Source organism: Osmia lignaria, chromosome 14 (genome assembly GCF_051020975.1).
Source record: "Osmia lignaria lignaria isolate PbOS001 chromosome 14, iyOsmLign1, whole genome shotgun sequence".
In the NCBI taxonomy this organism is placed as follows: Eukaryota; Metazoa; Arthropoda; class Insecta; order Hymenoptera; family Megachilidae; genus Osmia; species Osmia lignaria.
Window position 1 is genome coordinate 9,192,092 of NC_135045.1, and position 19,884 is coordinate 9,211,975.

A 19,884-nucleotide genomic window follows, 5' to 3' on the forward strand; every position below is an offset into this window, starting at 1 on the left:
ATTTCCTTCCTTACAACTTTTATGTTTTACTTCAATACTAATCATTGTATGTGCTTGTTAATACGACCCGTGAATGATTGTTTAATAGAAAAATCATGTTCGATTAAATAATATTAGACAATTGTTTACGCGCTTGTGAATTAACGACAAACGATTAAGAGAAATAAAAATAATGTGTCGATTATTACGCATTAATATTGTGTAACAGATTAATTAACTATGCTAGTAATAAATGTCGATTATTTGAAAAGATATCGATGATTATGAGATAATAAATAAAGGAAAACTTGAATTAATGACAGATAATTATGTAAAACTGTGCTTGTATATGATAACTATTTCCTGAATAAAGTAGTCATTTGCCTCGTATTCGTGTATGTAATGTATCGTTAGAAAAATTAAGGTTTTAGAACATACGAATTTTATGTGTAATTTCAATTGTAAACGACATGTAATATTCTTAACATATTTTGTAAGTTACTTATGAATATACTGAAATGTTTTAATCAAAATGGTTTTTGATAAAATTGTTTCATGTTAGATTTTTATGTAAGTTTTTACATACATTTAGAAGATATTATATTTTGCACTTAACATTAATTTATAATAAAAAATATTAAAAATTTGCAAAATTCAGCTAAAATATAAGCGGAGTATATTTTGCAAATTATCAAAGTTATTTCGCCAGCCACGCCTAAACTTCTCCCCTATAAAGGGTTATCCCCCTTTTCCCTCCTGCCCGAATATACAGTAACATTTCCTGTATGTATGTATAGTTGGTGCAACATCTTTTCATGTATTGCTCAATCCACGTCAAAAAAGTGTATTTGTTGATTATGGTTGTGCCTACTATTGACTACGAACTATTAATGGAAAAATAATGTTGATCATAGTGGATTTGAAATTTAAATTGTAACCTATTGGATCTTTTGTTCGTATTCATATAATATATATACATATATTTTCGGCATGATTACGATATCACACTCTACCATAATACAACTTTTACTGGCTTGAAACTTAGCTTTGGCTTGTTCCGAATAACGTTTAAAGACGCCACGCAATCAGCTTAATTTCTTTTTACCGTTACATTGAATTATCGAATAAAAATGTCTAGCGAAAGCGTAAAAACGGTAGGTAGAATTAAAATATAAATAATTTGCCTTTCTTTGTTACAAGAAAATTTGTTCATATTATTTCATATAAAATTTCTCTATAAATATATCTTTTTTATTTAGTTTGCTAGTCTTGAGACTCCTGGATATGTAGGATTTGCAAATCTACCTAATCAAGTACATAGAAAATCAGTGAAAAAAGGATTTGAATTTACACTTATGGTGGTTGGAGAATCTGGTCTAGGAAAATCTACACTAGTAAATAGTTTGTTTCTTACTGATTTATATCCGGAACGTGTAATTCCTGATGCTATAGGTAAATTTTATTTACGTACTTATATTTGTATGTGTATATATATTCTTTATATATTGTATCTAACTTATTGTTTCTATTTAAATAGAGAAAACTAATCAAACTGTGAAACTTGATGCTTCCACTGTGGAGATTGAAGAGAGGGGGGTAAAACTTAGGTTGACTGTTGTTGATACTCCAGGTTATGGAGATGCAATTGATAATACAGATAGTTTTAGAGCCATAATACAATACATTGATGATCAGTTCGAAAGATTTTTACGTGATGAAAGTGGTTTAAATAGAAGGAATATAGTAGACAATAGAATACACTGTTGTTTTTATTTCATTTCACCATTTGGTCATGGGTAAGATATATTAATAACAAGCTCCTAAAATACAATGAAATATAATATTATATCTTCTATTTTTTTCCCAGATTAAAACCTTTAGATATAGAATTTATGAAACAGCTTCATAACAAAGTTAATATTGTACCAGTAATTGCAAAGGCTGATGTACTTACAAAAAAAGAAGTATTACGCTTGAAGAAACGTGTTATGGAAGAAATTGAAGGCAGTGGAATAAAGATTTATCCCCTGCCAGATTGTGATAGCGACGAGGATGAAGATTACAAAGAGCAAGTTCGACAGTTAAAAGAAGCAGTTCCATTTGCCGTATGCGGAGCAAATACTTTATTAGAAGTAAAAGGACGGAAAGTACGTGGACGATTGTATCCATGGGGTGTAGTTGAAGTTGAGAACCCAGACCATTGTGATTTTATAAAGCTAAGAACAATGTTAATGTATGTAATCTATTCAAAAACATGTACTAAAAGTTGAGAGAAACATTTGTTATTCAGTAATTCAATATTTTTACAGCACGCATATGCAGGATTTACAAGAAGTAACTCAAGAAGTACATTATGAAAATTATCGCAGTGAAAGATTAGCGAAAGGAGCTCCTGTACCACCTCGCAGACAAACGTAAGTTTAACGTACATTTTAGAAATACTAAAAATATTAAGAATATATTTGTTAATTAATTTTTCTTATTAATTTTTGATAGCATTGTTGAATCTGAAAAAAGTAACTCTGTATCAGAGAAAGATCGTATTTTGCAAGAAAAAGAGGCAGAGTTACGACGCATGCAAGAACTTCTTGCGGTAATGCAGGCACAAATGCAACAGCAACAACCATAACTACACATGCCTTGTGCACAAATGTGCGAGGAAAGTCATTCTTCGCCATTACAGGTGCCAAAAAAATGTATCAAATAATTGATATTATTCGAGATAAAAATTTTTAAAACTTATTTTTGACAAACGTATTTATAAGAAATAAGTTTTTCTATTCAGTATTTTTCTTTTTTATACTAAGTCATAAACATAATTGTTCGTGTTCCAGTATCTCAACGAAATCAAAAAGTGACATAAAAATGTATAAGTTTATGAGTGTGTAATACATAATATGACTATAGCTTAAAAAATGATTTATAATAATACAACATAGACATATGTGATAAGTGCCTTGCATATTGTTCTTAATAGAAAAATTTACAGTTTTCATTATTCAAGTACAAGGATAATACATAATATACTCCATTCTGTAAAATTACATTGTTATAAAAGATTCATATTTCTTAAAATAGCAAAGGCAGTACAATTGAGATTTGATAGTGTTGTATAATAGTAAATGGTGTAATGTAACAAAACATGCACAATTTTTTAGATATTGAAAAGAAAAATTTCATTCTAAAATAAGTAAAGAAACATGACAGGCCATAGTATGAAGTTACTGATGAAAAATTATTTATATAATACATACCATAATTCAGTAAAATTGGTATTTTATATATTTTACAGATAAATCCACAAAGGCATTTAAGTTTATGTGTATATCGTTTACACAGTAAAGTTTTAAAGTTACTGACATAAAATTGTTAGTAATTATTTAGCATATCTAATAATTAACAAATTTACATTTTGTGATAAGCAGTTAAATAGGAATAAATAATTTCGCACGTGTTTACGTATTTGCAATATGTAAAGTATTATCTTTAATTTTACTTTTACTTAATATTGTATGACACTAGCCATTTAATTCATTTTTTTTATTATTCATCTCAAAGAAAGATTTAGGAAATTAATATAATACTCTATACTGAAAAAATAAAAATTTATAAGAAAATATTTATATAATGCATGTGAGACAAATATCAATATACTATGTGCATTTACTTTATTTCTTAACTATTGTACTTATATGTATGCGTTTTTATACTAAGAACTATTTTGCGCTTTTGTATGTATTGTACAGGTACACTGAGAGTGCATTTTATATCTCTTTTATACAAATATATTTACTATAATTTATAACATTAAGTGTTTAAGATTTATGCATATAATAGTCTATTATTGTTGAAAATGCTGCAAAGCCTGCTGCTCCAAATAAGCCTGCCTTTACACCAGCTGAAACATAAAATTATACTTACAAATATATGTAGTATAAATATTACATATATTGCTTTAACATTTAAAGTACTCATACCTCTTAACCCTATTATTCCTCCTGTTAAACCACCAGCATATGTGCCATTCTTCCAATCAGTTTTACCTCTATACTAAAATATAAAGTAGAATAATGTTATAATATATACATATACATACATGAATATAAATTAAAATATAATTTTATACTAAATTTATGAAAATATTACCGATTCAATTGTACATTCTATTGCCGAAAATACACAACCAACTACAGCAAAATTTTTTGCATAACCTAATGTAGTAGTTTTCATTTCTCTAAAGACTTCACGAACAGTTTGTTTCTTTTCCACAGCAGCTACATTTGGATTTACACTAGATGAAAATAAACCTATAGCAGCTCCCAAGCCATACCCTAAAAACCTAATTTTTGTTTAATTATACTGGCATAAATAATGAATGTTTAATATAATGTAATAGTAACATACCTATAACACAACTTGCAATGCTTTTAAAAGTACAACTTTCCATTACATTCTCTATCATTTTCTCTTCATTGGTTTTAAATCTTACAGGACCCACAGTTCTTGGAATTATAATATTGTCTCTAAATCTTTGTTGAGTACCAATAAGATACAGAGGTATACTATCCAACTCATTATTTGTAAGTATTTTTTCTCCATTTGCCTCGGATGATGTTGAATTGGATGAATTCATGTTGAACATTTTTATTGAAATATTTTCTTGAAAAAGAATGATACATATAATTTAAATGAACCTAATTTCATTAACATTAGTAATATAATTATGTACTTACATTAATTATATTTTAAATTGAAATGAACACTTTATATGAGTTAATAGAAGTTACGCGCACATGTATTGTAAATATATATATACATAAATATGTATATTAGCACATCTTCTATCCTAACCTTTAAAGATCTTAATTCGAATTAAGATGTACTAAAAACAGATGTCGGTATTTTTGATATTACTTATATTACCACTTCATCGTGAATAACACTATTTTTCTTAAAATAAAAGTTTAAATATGACGTTTCTTTTGAAAAGAAATCTGTAACTTTATACATAAGTTCTTAAGGTGATGCGAGCGTTGAGGCCGAACTTCGAATTCCGCATCGGTAAAACAGTCAATGTTTCATCGAAAATTAAGCCGAGAAGAAACTGATTTAAGCGCCACCTCAATTATTGCATGCTATCAACCCTATCAACTAACGGCATGCTATACTACGTCACCTTTCGCAAACACCTAAATGATACGTGTATGCTATGATAGCTATATGTATAAGTACATAATTAAACAATACTGACCATGCATTCATTATTATTAATTTTCGTTCCGTAAAATTGTAGTTGCAATGTGATACACTTCAGAATCTGAAAGGCATAGTTCCTGAAAAATATATAACAGAGATTAAATAGAAAAGAAAGCATAAATTTCGCAGCCAATTCGCTCGTATTATTTGCGGTATAATTAATAAATGTACCATAGAAATAATGATACAGTTATTAATTAGTCATCAAATAATAACGATTGCCCAGTTCTCACCACGAGGAGGTTGCTGTGGATTGGAGACCCGCCCTACCCCATCCCATCCACCCTCCATTTATGCAAATTTTTACTTTCATTCAATAATGAATTCCTCTCGAAAATTGTTATAAGAAAAATATTTGTTAGTCAACGTAGCGAATTTCTATCAAATGAAAAGTAGAATGTGTTCTGTAGACAAGAGCGAGATTTGGCGCCTGACCAGAGTCATGGATAAAGTCATGGCATTTCCAATGTACAACATCTCTGCTTGAAATATCTTCGCCAGGGTTGATTTCTTTCTACCATTGCGTATCAAACAACTTCGTTCTTTCTAAATTCCATATTTTGTAACTTTCTTTTTATTTTATTTTTAACCGACTTCGAAAAAATGGAGGTAATTAGTCATTTGTAATTAGTCAAAAATCATACAAGATCCTTTTTCAGGAACTATAAAATTACTATATTTATACGTTCTGTATGGTAATATTGCAATCCCGAAAATACCCTTCTGAATTTAAACTATTGTTCCCCAATTAAAAAATATATAAATCTTTTTATAGTAGCTCTTAGCTTGATATCGCTTTCTAAAAGTTATCTTTAGAAAACGATATCAATTACCAGGTCACACCACATGGAGGTGGCTACGTTAGTGACCCACCCTAAAATCATAAGAACGTGAAACCATTCAAAACATACAACATAAAATAAAAATTTAAACAATACAATCTTGAAATAGAAAATAAAATTAACATCCTAATATCAGAAACAATTGAGAAAATAATAATAATTTAACAATAAAATGCTGTAACGGAAAACATAATTATTAGGATTAAATATACAATAACGTGAAATCATTCAAAACAGACAACATAAAATAAAAATTTAAACAATACAATTTTGAAATAGAAAATAGAATTAACATCCTAATATCACAAACAATTAACAAAATAACAATTCAACAATAAAATGCTGAAATAGAAAATATAATTAACATCATAATTTCAGTAACAGTTCAAAAATAATTCAACAATAAAATGCTGAAATAGAAAATATAATTAAGATCATAATTTCGATTACAATTGAAATGAAAAATGCCGACAACAGAAAATATAATTACCATTACAATCTCAGAGTATGTTTTAAATAAATAGAACATAATTAAAATAAGAACATGAAATATAATTGATGTGCAAATCAATAAGAAAAGAATAATTTATTTCAATAAAGCAACAAACGAAAAAGAAATAGGGGAAATAAAATCGCGAGTTGACTATTCAACGAGCTGGATATTGAACTCGTAAAATTTCGAGTTCAATACGTCCTGGACGGTATTATTCATACCGTTCAAGGAAAAACATAAAAAATGAAAAAACAAATTAGCGAGCATAGTGACAGAATGACTGTCCATCCGAAGATGGAGAGCCATTAGTAGTTCCCCTCTTCTGGGCAAATTTTGCCGGGGCTCTTCAGCATATAGCCTCTTCTTTCTTCGGCGATAGCCTCACAAAAATCACTCGCGAAAATTTTACGTTTGCTCAGACATTTGTAAAAACGTAACACGTAAACGAGCAACGATCCCTTGAATCGCTACTCGCATACCTGCACAATTTTTGCAAATGTCCAAGCACAAAACACTTTTTAATTTCACTTCACTTCACTTCACTGCACTTTCACTTTAATATTTCATTTTTGTAATCGGGTCTAGTACCACAACTACGACTTACAAACTAATAAGGCTTGGCCTTGAAAAAATCAAGAGAGAATGCTAAATTAATTAATTGATAAAGTAATTAAATTGCATTTTCATCTTTTCTCTTGATTTTTAGTTTCCCAACCCCAGATACAAGCTTCTCACGTATTAGAGGAGAATACGAAGAGAAACATGAAAGCTTGCTCTGGCCCTGCCTACTTATAAACTAAATTCAATCACACCAGAAGTAAACTACCTGCCTGCCTATCGCTATATTTAAAAAAGGGCAAAAATCATTCTCACAAAAATCCACTCCACGGTTCTCATACAACCACCCGGGTGCAAAAATGCCTACACCTAGAGAGAACGTCCCGGGACGCCTCCGACACCCGAGTTCAATTCAACTTTCACACTCTAATAAAATCATACCTTTTTGCTGAAATCGAATGACAAATAATAGTGAACATTATGCTAAAGCAATACATTTCATTTTCGTATTCTATTGAATTATCTAATGTAAAAATTTTTCAATTTATTCTTGATAAGTATTTTGCAATGTTATAGTAAGTTAAGATTGTTAATAAACGATACAAATCCCACATCCTAACCACACACACACATGTGGAACTTCTATCGTGGTTCACTATTGGTTCACTACTTTTGTCAGTCGCCAAAATGTATTACACTTAAAACTAAACCTTGTCCACCGCCCTCCATCCACGCGAGTACATCTAAGTACCCGAATGAGCTTTGGGCATAAAAATGAACAAGGCCAAAGGTATTTTCACCTACCAGTTTTCTTCATGTGTGCTGAAATGCCTGAGCTAAAACGTATGATTAGCAAAAACTAAAGATGATATTCTCACTTTATTAAAAGTAACAATATCGGCGAAATTTCACGGCTCCGATTTAGCATATGGGATGGCCCCCACAGGGGGTTTTATTTTTAATAAAAGTGACTCGACTTTGCAAACATAAAGCTTGAAGAGCAAATACAGAAAAGCAAAATTGGGCAACTATGACACAAATATGGTGCACTGCTAATATCAGCTGGCAACGGAGGTTCTTAGGCCCCCTGGACTTTCGCCCGACGCTACATACCACCCACCCCGCCTGGACGTCGTAACGCCAGGACAGGATGCACCCCTTCGCTAAGAGCGCTACCCGCCCGTCCAACACGTTGCATCCAACGGTGTCAGATTGACGGACGCCCATAGTATAGACAAAAGGACTACAGTTTAGAATATGGTAACATATTATCATATGTTCCGTATTCTAAAGCTGCGCCTGCAAAGGCCTAGTAATGCATGGGTTTATCTCCCATGAGATGGTGTTTCACGGTCTTATGCCGCGGAATCCTTGCAACTAATTTGATTAAATAAATAATACATTGGATTGAGTTTAAAAACCAAAAGGATTCCCACCGAATACTAGTCAGTGTATAGTCATATTTACTCTCGCGCCGGAAATTTTACGCAACACTACTTAAACTTGAAAATTCTAACAGGGTAATATTTACCCTCGCGTTGAAAATTTTTCGCAACACTACTTAAACTTGAAAATTCTAACGGGGTAATATTTACTCTCTCGTTTAAAATTTTTCGCAACACTACTTAAACAAGAAAATCCTAACGGGGTAATATTTATTCTCGCGTTGAAAATTTTTCGCAACACTACTATAACTTGAAAATCCTAACGGGGTAATATTTCACTACACAAGGGTATGCGGGTGGATAAATGATTATGTGATAGAGTTCGTGAGGCTGAAGTGCGAATGATGAGTGTTTAGGGTCGAGAACCGTGAACATGACAGAATGAATTTCAAGTACGAAAGGGGAACTTTATACAATGCTTGAAGAGCAAATACCAACCCCCCCGGGGGCCAGCCCATATACTAAACTGATGCCAATTTCACGAGTAAAATTGGAAAAACGTTTCAATTTCAAGAGCGATTTCGTTATCAAAGTAAGTAGTTATAATAATTAATAGTAATCATGCTTATTACTTTGATATTGAAATCCGCTCATCGCGAAATAAATTCTTGTACATATAAAAAAGAAAGTGTATTGTGAAGTCGGAGGGTCATCCGACTTCTCTACATTTTTAAACTCGAAATCTATATATGTAAATATGTACAAGATAACCCTATCCTAAGCTAAGGCATAAAATACACAAAAAAGCAATTTGCACGATTATCATTGTATAAAATAATACAGTGATATTCGTGGGTCACTATGCTCGCTCAAAAAATAAAAATTACAACCAATTCCCGTGTCGCTACGGACCATTCGTCCTACGACATAATGGGAACCGGAGGAACTTTAAAGCATGCGACTCACCGATCGTTGACTTGCACCACTGCACTCGCCACGCATCTTATTGTTAGATTGACCCAAAGCTCGTCTGTTGGCTCGTCAAAGAAACGGTATCCCCACTGGCCAAATCACTCATTTGAAAGCATAAAAATCACGATTCTTGAACGATATATGTTTTCTCTCAATTTGTTGTAGTTAATATGCTAATACATAGGATAATTCAAAAATATGCATGCAAAACTATATGGGAATAACTACTCCATAAAACACGGTAAAACACATGCAAATACATCCCAAAACACTCGAAGATCAAAACCATAGAACACTATAAAATATTTGCAAAATTATAGTAAAACACATAGGGCACCAATCCATAAAACCTACTAATAAATATCCGTATAATTATGCCAAAACACAAAGGGTACTACTCCATAAAACCCACTAATAAATCCGTATAAAATGCCAAAACACATAGGAAACCACACCATAAAACACAATAAAGCACATGCAGGTACATGGGGTACCACACCACACAGCACACTAATGCACTTGTATAAAAATGTCAGAACACATGGGTGACCACACCATAAGACGCACTAATATATCCGTACAAATATTCCAAAACACATGGGAAACAGTATAGGAAACACCATAGGCACACACAGTAACACTTGAGGTAACACACTAATAAATCCATGCACGAATATCCATGGTGTCAACCCTTACCGGTATATGTTTGACACCTCGATCCATATCCTTCGGCGGTCGCAATAAGACTGATTTGGACTGATTAGATTTGACCCCTCTCTAGGTCGCGCTTGTACCGGCGCGCGGCGCGCGCAATCAAGCATGACGTTCCGCTTCACCGGTTCCGCAGATTTAACTATTTCTATCTGATATTTGTTAATATTTGTTTAATTATTATTTTATATTTTACAATTGTTTATTAATCAAATTATTGTTATATCTATTCAAATTGTTTATTTCTTTACATTTTCGTGTGGGTATATTGCAAAATTTTGTTTAATTATTCTATTCAAATTTATTTAATTACTATTTTTAATTTTACAATTGTTTGTTAATTAAATTATTGTTATATTTATTGAAATTTATTATATCAAAGATCAAGAATTCAGACTTTTCTTCGATGTTTCTTTCTGTTTTTTGTGCTTTTAACACCCGATCGGCAATTTAATTCAATATTTGAAGATAATTTAATCTTACCTGTTGCAGACACGTGCCAAACGGACGAAGCTTCGAAAAGGATTGTTGCACTCCACCACACTTCGCGCAACGCACCCTTCAACGATGAATCTGATTGGTCTAAATAGAAGGACGCCATAATGGAATGACCAATCACAGGCATTGGTAGAAACTTCGAATTGCTTTGAAACTTTAACATTAAAAGAACGGAAAGATTCGTTGAAAATTATCAACGCCATATTGAAATAAGGTTAAGATTACTTTTTTCACTTTAAAGCATCGAAATATAAGAAAGAACATAGAAAAATACATAAAATATTAATAGTATTTAATAAATTATCATCATAAAAGCAGAATAAATGAGAAATGTTATTTTAATTCGTATCCATATCGACATAATAGGGTATAAATTTTCAGCTTACGCATTTCTGAAGACAATATGGAAATGATGTCAGAAGTCACAACTCCGGTCTTCTCTTCAACTTTGTCTTCTGTTTCTTGTATTTTTGATATCTAATACATAATTTAATCTCATACACGAGCTGTGAATGAACGCACGGTCGAGCGCTGAAAACGAATGAACTGCGCCCTACAGAAAAAACGAGGAACTAAATTTGTGGTCTGTTTTACCTTTTTGACTTCTTTTGTGAGTGAAAAATCAACGAAATCGTAGTTCTCACTATTTTTCTAAACGAAAGCTTGTACACCATCTCTTGAGTGCTCATTTTGCTCTATCCTACCCAAAGAATGACCCTCTGGTCTCTATTTGGACATACGATTCGCAAAAATGTTTATATTACGAATAAATTAATGCAGGTGAGACAGTTCCGCCATTTTCTTGACAGTGGGCAGTCACCAATTTCAATATTTTATAACTTTTTGACGATTTGGATAAAATAAGGACCAGAGCGCCATTCTTTAGGGCCTCCTAAACACGTCCCTCAAATTTCTTTGCAATCTGTTCAGCAGGAACGAAAAAAGGTGTGTTCTCGTTTCTAGGGATTATTCTAGGGACTGTCGGTAAAGTTTTCAACGCTAGCATCACACATGAGGAAATATTTTATTTCATACAATTTTGTATTTATAGTTTCATCAAATGATTAGAAATGTATTAGAATCTAACAGACAACATCATATTTGTAATTTTAAAGCAGACATTGGTCAGTTCTTACATAGACGACGGAACATGCAACCAATGCGATGTGTTCCCACCATAATTAAATCGATATTTACTCGATTATTCGCGAGCTATCAACCTTCGACGAGTGAAGTTTCTTTCTTTAAGCAATTATTTTAATTGACAACTGAAATATAGCATTTTAAATAAATAACACAATTGAAATGAGAAAAGAAAAGGAAATTGTTTCGTTATTGTTGTTACTTCTTGTCAATGTTGCACACAGTGACATGTTTTATAATCTTTTAAATCGAGAGGATCCGTGCATTAATCTTTGTGAAAAAACACCGTTGTCCTTCACAAATGTGCGTGTTAAATTATTAAATACATAGTTTTTAATTGTGTAGTATAATTTAATAATAAATTAGCTCTTAATTTTAGAGTAAATACGTGAAATCATGTTGTCAACGAGGGTGTAGATTCTTCAATTTGGTAGATTTACATTATGGATTGGAACCAAACAGTTTGAATGGTACCAGAGATTCCTGTGAAGCTTGTAAGTAAAAATTGTATTATTTAAATTATAATTGGTTAGTTACTTGAAATTTTAAGATAAATATTACATTATATACTGTAATATTATGTATCATTTTTAAAAAGATTTCTTTATAATATTAAAGCATAAATAAACATATTTATATGTTTGAAAAACTTAATAATTAATATTTTTCAAATTTTATTATAGCATGTACAGAAGCATACACAGCACCACAAGATCGATATGCCTGTAGTACTGGTTGTGATTTCATGGCTAAGCAACGTCTTTCAGATATATTATCATTATTCTCCTTTGCTGTTTATGTAGAAGAAGGAGTTAATTCTAATATAGTTCTAATGTCCCCTGATATACCTGAAAATGATATTTTAACTGATCCAGGATTACGGAAAGAACTTCTTCCTGGTTGGTGGGATTCCAATGGATTTAAATTACCTCAAACATATATTAAAACTGTTCCATTAGATGCTGGGGTAAGTTTTTGTTTTACAAAATTTCATATTTTAAAGTGAATGCTAATAAAGCACTTATAATATAATAATACTTTATAAAATATATATTGAAAAGTATTAAATTTGGTATTTATTTCTCTATTTTTTTTTGTTATGTATGATCTATATTTTTTAACTATAAAATATTTAGCATGCCTAGAACTAGTTACATTTTGTGTATAAAAAATATTTATTACTTAATATAAAATCTAATAATAAAAATACAGACAGTGGATTATGGTGTACCATCAGACTACTTTGGAGAAAATGATCAATCAGCTTCAATACCTGGATCTGATTGGCTTCAATGTGCTTCAAAACACATTGGACTACCTCATTGGCTTCTAGCTTCTGCTATTGCAGCAGCTGCATTATCTGCATTTTGGTTATGTTTGTATCCAGAAAAACCTACTGATCCTTACAAAGAAATACTTATCGAAAAGTCTGATATTTCACCAACAATTGCATTGTACATACCAGAGGCACCATTACATAAAAAACCTCCTCCTAAGTATTCTGAGTGTGTTGATACAACAGAAAGTAACATGAAAGTTTAGCTACGAATTTTAGTGTCACAATTTTTAAGTGATTTTCAAAAACGTTTAAATTTAAATATATTAATGCAATTTTGAATAAATAATGTTTATATTAAGTATAGTAGGGCTTTATAAACATTACAATTATTAAGAAGTAACTGCACTTTCTGTTATCAACAAAATCATTTATAGTTTAAAGATAAATTTTTAAGAATACATATAAAAAACGGAAGCTTTAAAAACTTAATTCAGATATATAAGGACTAAAATCAAAGTAAATGGTAACCTAGATTACAAAATATTTTCCAGACAAAAATGTATGGTAATGTGCACAGATGCACAAGCGTTATTACTTTATATGCAACTGTTTTTTTTTTGTTTTTTTTTAGAACAGGAAATAACAACTCATTATTTTTTTTTTTTCTATCAATATAATACTAAAATTAAGTACCGAAATAAAACTTGCAAAAAGATAATATGTATGCACATATATAAGACTGTAAATTATGTACTTTGTTAGTAATTTAGTGAGAATCAAAAATTTTTATATTTATAATAATGTATTATTTTTCTAAACATTATTTGCAAATAGAAAAAAAATTACAATTTTGCGTTTAGTATTCTTAAATTGGTTAAACATTTGATTACTGAAAAATTTATCTTATTTCAGATATAAAAACTGTAACTTCAATTTTTAAACTTTTGCATTATATGTACTTTTTTTTCTATGCAGTATTATAATAAAAAGTTTAACGGTAATTGATATTTCTTTTTAATGTAAAAATTAATATATAATTATATAACCAATGCAAGATGTTGTTTATAAATATTAGGAAGATGTAAAATATTTGGAAATAATATATGTGCAATTCCTTACAATTTAATGTGATTTGAAAGTAATAAATAAGTAAAATAATTGTGTAGTTATTAAAACTATTGTTATAAACTACTTGATGAAAGTACCATCTCTTTTAAAAATAAGTTTTTACAAACAAATTTTATTTATTAGGTATGTGACAGTGGAAATTGATTTAATTCGGAATTTTATTTATGAAATACATGTGAGTTAATTTCTATTAATGTATTGTATAAACAAAACTAGGTGATACATTTTTGTTATTTTGAAAGGAATTGGTAAAATTACCTAACGCAAAATTTGTATACATTACAAAAATAGTAATAGAACTTTTTAATCGTAATTAACTGTTTCCTTTCATTATTTGAAATGATATAAACTGTACATATTGAAATATTGAATGTGTAAAAAATTATATTTCAAACCAAAGTATCTCATGTTCCTTATATAGGATATTGATAAATTCACTGTATTATTAATATTTGTTACTTCGCTATACACTGTAAAAAATAAAATCATACAAAGGATGTAAGTAGTAATTATTAGATACTCCATATTCGAATCATTTTATTTAAACAGAACAGAACAATTTATATAGTTTTCACTATGAGACAGTAATTTAACGTTAACGTGTAATAAAGATACAGATTAGCACCTTCCAGAAGTACTGATTACAATCATTAAACCAAAAAGTACGTTCCACTATATTAATTAAAATTTTACGTCCAAAAGTATTTGTATAGAAAACAAGGCTTCTCAGGTTTTAATCATTGTTTATCCTATCTGTCAATATTCTTAAGTTCTCTTATGATAAAGAATTATCTTTTCAATTCAAGATAACCATGGTATGTACAATATGAAAAAGTATCTTGAATTCAAAAAATAATTCCAACTCTTAATTATAATCTGTACAGTCACTATCACTCAACTTTGTTTAAATACTATCTTAAGTTTAAATATTTTAAACATTTACAGCCAATAAAGTTTTGGATCATCTCTTCTAACCTGAAGCTTTAATACATGCCTATATATTTTTAATGCTGGACCTAAAAGCAAATCCAGTCCACTCAGAACATCAGATCGTTTCATTAGCAGTAAAGAATGGCCATCAATATCCTGAAATGATATAAAAAAAGGATTCGTAAAACAAACAAATATCGAGAAATAAATAAAAACATACCTGTTGTCTGAACACTTCTGCTTCTTTTGGAAACAGTCTTGCAAAATATTGATACACCTGTTCAGATGTCCAATCTGAAGCATCGGGTATATTCGGATCAATTCCATCTCTAGGACTATCATCTTCCATTTGATCAGAAGAACCTCTGGCAGGTGAAACTTGAGGACTCAAAACAGGAGGTAAAACAGGTGGATTTGATGGTGTGTCAGGTCTATTAGTGACCAGACTAATATGTTGGCTTATATTTGTTTTATATTGCTTTTGGGTACAGTCACTACATTGCCATTTTGAGTTTGATTTAGGAATTATTATTCGTGGTGTATGGCAATAATAATGGTAAGCTTCGTCACATGTGAAACATGTTGCTAAAGGACCCTGTAACATTGCAATAATAGATTACTATACACACACACACACACACACAACACAAAAAAAATATTGTATTTGTCATGTTACACTTACAGCATCTGAAGTTTCACAACATATTGTACAGCTTTTACAACGTTCACACTGCCAACTACTGCCTGCTTTTTGAATCATTTCTTCTGGACTATAAATACAACTTGGATGTGCTATAAATAAAAATAAATTTAAACGTCTCACAGAATGTTAATCTACGAATACTATTACATTTGCAATATAATCGATACCTCGTACTGTACAATCACGACAAGCAACTAAGGTTTCTTGTTTTTCTTTGGCACAAAGACTACACTGTCTACAAGGTCCTTCTTTGACAGTTGATTTGGAAGAATCTTGAGGTTCTTGAGATATAGAAGACTTATTTTGAGATCCTGGTTGCCTTCCACGTTTTCTTTTTACAAGATTATTGTCAGAGGGATCAAATACTTTCTTTGCTCTCTGAAACATAGTTTTTGTGCATTTTGACAACTACACAAGTTTAATAAGAACAATGTAATAATAACTAACATAAATAACGCGCACCTTTCTACGAGCACTACGAAAACCACCAACGTTAGTATTAGATGGTGTAGGTGAAGGATTAGTAGAACTTCTTCCCGCATCTTCATCCTCCCGTTCTTCGCTGAGGTGTCCGGACTCTTCTCTCTTCTCTTTCTGTGAATGTATTTCTTCTTTATTGTCTTTTCGATAATCCTCAAATTTGATCTCTATGTCCATAGGATCGTCAGTTCGAACAAGTAGGCGCTGTTTACGCTCAGCTTTCGACGACCTTTTGAGGTTATGAGTCTGATTATCGGTATTTTTGGATTCTTCTTTCGTACCTTCGTGAGAACTTTGCGATGGATCTAACGATTCCTGATCTCTTATAGAATCGTGTTCCACCAGTAAATCGGCGTTTTCGTTTCTTCCTACTATTATCTCGTAACAATCATCTTTCCTAACTTGTGGATCAGATTTTGGGCTTGCCTGACGCGAAGATCTCGGTGTATTCGACCTAGAGTCGGTAATCGTCAAGTTTTCGGTTTCATCAAAATCATACAGTCCACCGGTAGTAGACGAAACAGTTTGTATTTCTTTGCGTCGTGCATTCCCATTTTCAAGCGTGAAAGATTCTCGATGCGTAGACTCGACGGTAGTTGTCATGTCAGACGTCGCCACCAGCGAGTAATTGCCGTTAGAGAGACGCGTCAAATTACCACTGGCCACTTCTTTACCGAGAAAATCTTCTACCATACGTCTAGAAGTAGGATTTGACACACCATCGAGTAACTGTTCGATCAGTCTATACGCTGGTACACCTTGATCAAGGTAATCTGGCTCCTCGACAACGAGTTCGGCCACAGCACCCGCCACCATCCCGGAATTTAATTTCTCTTTCACAAAACCCTCCGGTCGATTTTTGTAAAGCTGTAATCGTGACCATTTTGATGCGTTTCTATAACTGGTATTACCTTTGTAATCAACCTGAATGACCTTTTCTGCTTCAATTAATCGATGAAGATCAGCAATGGTATCTCTTGCGTCTACAGAAAACTTCCTTAGTAAATAGTTGCAGATGCGATCAGCATCGGGTCGTGCTTTACGTCGACGCAACTGATCAATTGCCTCCAGGATCTGCTCCTCGTGGAGTATTTGTGTTTCCACCCGGTGTTGCTGCATTATTATGCGTCGATAAAACGTTTCTCGCAACAATGCGATATCTCACGATTTACGTTCATACAATACTTGAGAAGAGAGTGATATTCGTATAAATTATTTTCACGTAGATACTTTATGCACGTTTTTACAGTGCTCGGACCATTCACGTGTGATGTCATAACGATCGACAAATTTCTGTGTTTTGCGTATTATTTTATTAGGCTTTCGCCTTCCATTCTTTTTCTTAAATTCTTCTTACACTCCAATATAAGCGTGATCTTTACGATTGAAGGTCGTATATCAATTTACCATTATGTCATTCGAACATCAAGAACCCTCGAGTACATTTGTAATAATGCATAAACGCAATATAAAAATCAATCATATAGAAGAAATTGTTCTTATTAGTTCGTCACAAGCGCAAAATCAGTTTTCTATACATATAAATAAGTTTGAGCAGTGGTATCATAATAAAAGCATGATATATCTTGTAATATATTAATGCGTCTACGATTGTTTTATTTTTTGATCGTTTAAAAATTATTGCTTATGGATAAAAAAGGAACATAATCAGAGAAATTCGTGAACGTGATGTAATATTATCGATTGCACGGATCAAGCAAACCAATAACGTGCAAAATCTATGGCGCATTTAGAACGCGCGAAATGTCTGCTCAACGTTTAACATTAATCACCAACTGGAGCGATTAAACGCGGCTCACGAGTGAGCTCACGAATGATCAACTTTGTATCGTTCGTCCGGTACCGGGGAAGAGAATTTCGAATCGCGTACCGCAGCTGCGCTGATCCATTGTTGGACTGAAGCCGAGAAGAGGTGTACCGATGAGAGGCAATCTGACAAAGTCAGGTCGTCCGCCGCTGCTGGATCGAACATCGAACTGCAGCGCGACGCATTTCACACCCTTTGCACGCACCTTCAACGTCAGAATACTTTCCGTGTCCACGTACGTAACTTCCTTCCGGTAATCGTTAAGGCACGATTTAAAATTCGAACAAATCGTTATCAAAATATATCACTGAATCGAACAAAGAGAATTGTCTTTGTACTGGTTGCAAACAGCTTGTTCTTTGTCTGTTGTGTTTTGTTCTTAAAAAGAACCGCTCCATGCATTCACGAATGCCTTCTTTACGGTTAGCGAGACGAGATAGCCAGGAAATAATTGCACTACATACATACGTGCCAAGTGACTGTCGAATGTCTACGCCACGCGTTAATCGTTGAACAACGAACACCTTTCCTCTCTCACAGATTTCTCACTGCGCTCGACAACTTTTCTATAGTGTTGGATCTCTCTGTTAAGCGCGCTTCGCGACAGGCTACTTCGATACACGCGACCACCAAACGACGATTCCACGAGTCCACAGTCCTTGCGAATGTGCACGTTACACGTACGTATCGCGCGTACCGTATATATGTATATGTGCGTATACGTACCACGCGGGATATATCGTCGCCGGTTGCGTTTCCCGTATACGTTCGTACGCGTTGACACTGTGCACAGACCGTTCACTAGATCTTACGCGGATCTTTATCGTTTATCGCCTACGATGACACATATAACAAATTCCAAGAATGTCGATAAGCTTAGACAATTGTATCACGGAATAGCTACCGCAGCTCACAGTGAACCTGCAAGACGCGGTCTTTTCCCGAGGTCGCCTCGGCGCGCGCCAGCTTCTCCTCTCACTCCCGGTTCGACCGGCCGAATTATTCTCACAAATTCACACCTTTAAAGATTATAACGTACATTTACAAACCGTTGTTATTTCCTCGACGAATACATTCTTTATCGTTTCTAATGTTCTTCTAACACTTTCTTCAACGTCAAATATTCCAATAGTAGTGCAACGCGCGAGACGCGCTCTTTTTCTAGAGGCGGCCTCTCGTGCGCGCCGCGCTAGCTCTCCTTGTACAGAACGCCCAAAAAGATCGAACTCCGTGAAACTGTGACGCACTTCACCTCACTGCTTTTGTCACTTTCAACAATTCTCCAAAAATTGTTTGCATCAACGATAAACTTCCTTCGTGGCTGCTTCACTGAATTATTTCGACAAAACTTAAGAGCGCCAAGCCGGGTGCGGCTACACGCGAGTATGGACGGGCCGCCGCTGGAGTACGGAACACGCGGAGCGCACTTTTTGCGGGGACGGGTCGTGCAGGTGCGGCGATATCTTTCTTAGTACCCTGCAAGAAACCAGCTTCTGCGCATCGCTTTCACCGACTTTTTTCCTGTAATACCTTTTCCTTTTTCCTAATTAAAAAAATAATAAAGAATGTACATTTTTTCATATTTTTATCTGTATAAGTAAAAAAAAAATCGAATAACATTTTTGTATAGAATATTAATTTGTTTTATATAGAAGATTTGGAAGCTTCGACATTTGATTTTTTTAGGATATACAGGAAA

The 19,884-nt window shown here is 32.6% G+C and overlaps 4 protein-coding genes across 8 annotated transcripts; 2 read left to right on the forward strand and 2 right to left on the reverse strand.

Moving 5' to 3' along the window:
• Window positions 1–1,094: 1,094 nt before the first annotated feature.
• Window positions 1,095–3,278, forward strand: Septin1 (Septin 1). The gene is made up of 6 exons (XM_034327362.2): window positions 1,095–1,133; window positions 1,239–1,431; window positions 1,517–1,775; window positions 1,847–2,212; window positions 2,289–2,393; window positions 2,476–3,278. Exons 1-6 carry the CDS (start codon window positions 1,110–1,112, stop codon window positions 2,606–2,608), a joined length of 1,080 nt encoding a protein of 359 aa, XP_034183253.1. The 5' UTR covers window positions 1,095–1,109; the 3' UTR covers window positions 2,609–3,278.
• Window positions 2,591–6,114, reverse strand: LOC117605720 (mitochondrial import inner membrane translocase subunit Tim22). Of its 3 annotated transcripts, none has more exons than XM_034327365.2 (5): window positions 5,469–6,114; window positions 5,231–5,312; window positions 4,384–4,638; window positions 4,126–4,310; window positions 2,591–4,029 (listed from the first exon to the last, which is right to left on the reverse strand). In XM_034327365.2, the coding sequence occupies exons 2-5, from the start codon at window positions 5,235–5,237 to the stop codon at window positions 3,802–3,804; spliced, it is 675 nt and encodes a 224-aa protein (XP_034183256.1). In that variant the 5' UTR covers window positions 5,238–5,312; window positions 5,469–6,114; the 3' UTR covers window positions 2,591–3,801. The 3 variants fall into 3 exon arrangements, with proteins under 3 accessions (XP_034183256.1, XP_034183258.1, XP_076548439.1); XM_034327367.2 differs by having other exon boundaries at window positions 2,591–3,877; window positions 3,957–4,029; window positions 5,231–6,113; XM_076692324.1 differs by lacking the exons at window positions 5,231–5,312; window positions 5,469–6,114 and adding an exon at window positions 4,713–5,224.
• Window positions 6,115–11,433: 5,319 nt separating this feature from the next.
• Window positions 11,434–13,781, forward strand: LOC117605756 (transmembrane protein 59-like). Its single transcript, XM_034327437.2, has 4 exons — window positions 11,434–12,140; window positions 12,217–12,331; window positions 12,521–12,804; window positions 13,050–13,781. Exons 1-4 carry the CDS (start codon window positions 12,000–12,002, stop codon window positions 13,377–13,379), a joined length of 870 nt encoding a protein of 289 aa, XP_034183328.1. The 5' UTR covers window positions 11,434–11,999; the 3' UTR covers window positions 13,380–13,781.
• A 611-nt stretch (window positions 13,782–14,392) lies between these two features.
• On the reverse strand, window positions 14,393–19,655 carry Lint-O (L(3)mbt interactor in ovarian somatic cells). 3 transcript variants are annotated; one of them, XM_034327432.2, is made up of 5 exons: window positions 16,340–19,655; window positions 16,045–16,285; window positions 15,857–15,966; window positions 15,395–15,769; window positions 14,393–15,330 (listed from the first exon to the last, which is right to left on the reverse strand). In XM_034327432.2, exons 1-5 carry the CDS (start codon window positions 17,474–17,476, stop codon window positions 15,184–15,186), a joined length of 2,010 nt encoding a protein of 669 aa, XP_034183323.1. In that variant the 5' UTR covers window positions 17,477–19,655; the 3' UTR covers window positions 14,393–15,183. The 3 variants fall into 3 exon arrangements, with proteins under 3 accessions (XP_034183323.1, XP_034183324.1, XP_034183325.1); XM_034327433.2 differs by having other exon boundaries at window positions 16,045–16,255; window positions 16,325–19,655; XM_034327434.2 differs by having other exon boundaries at window positions 14,554–15,330; window positions 16,045–16,255; window positions 16,340–19,645.
• Window positions 19,656–19,884: the final 229 nt, after the last annotated feature.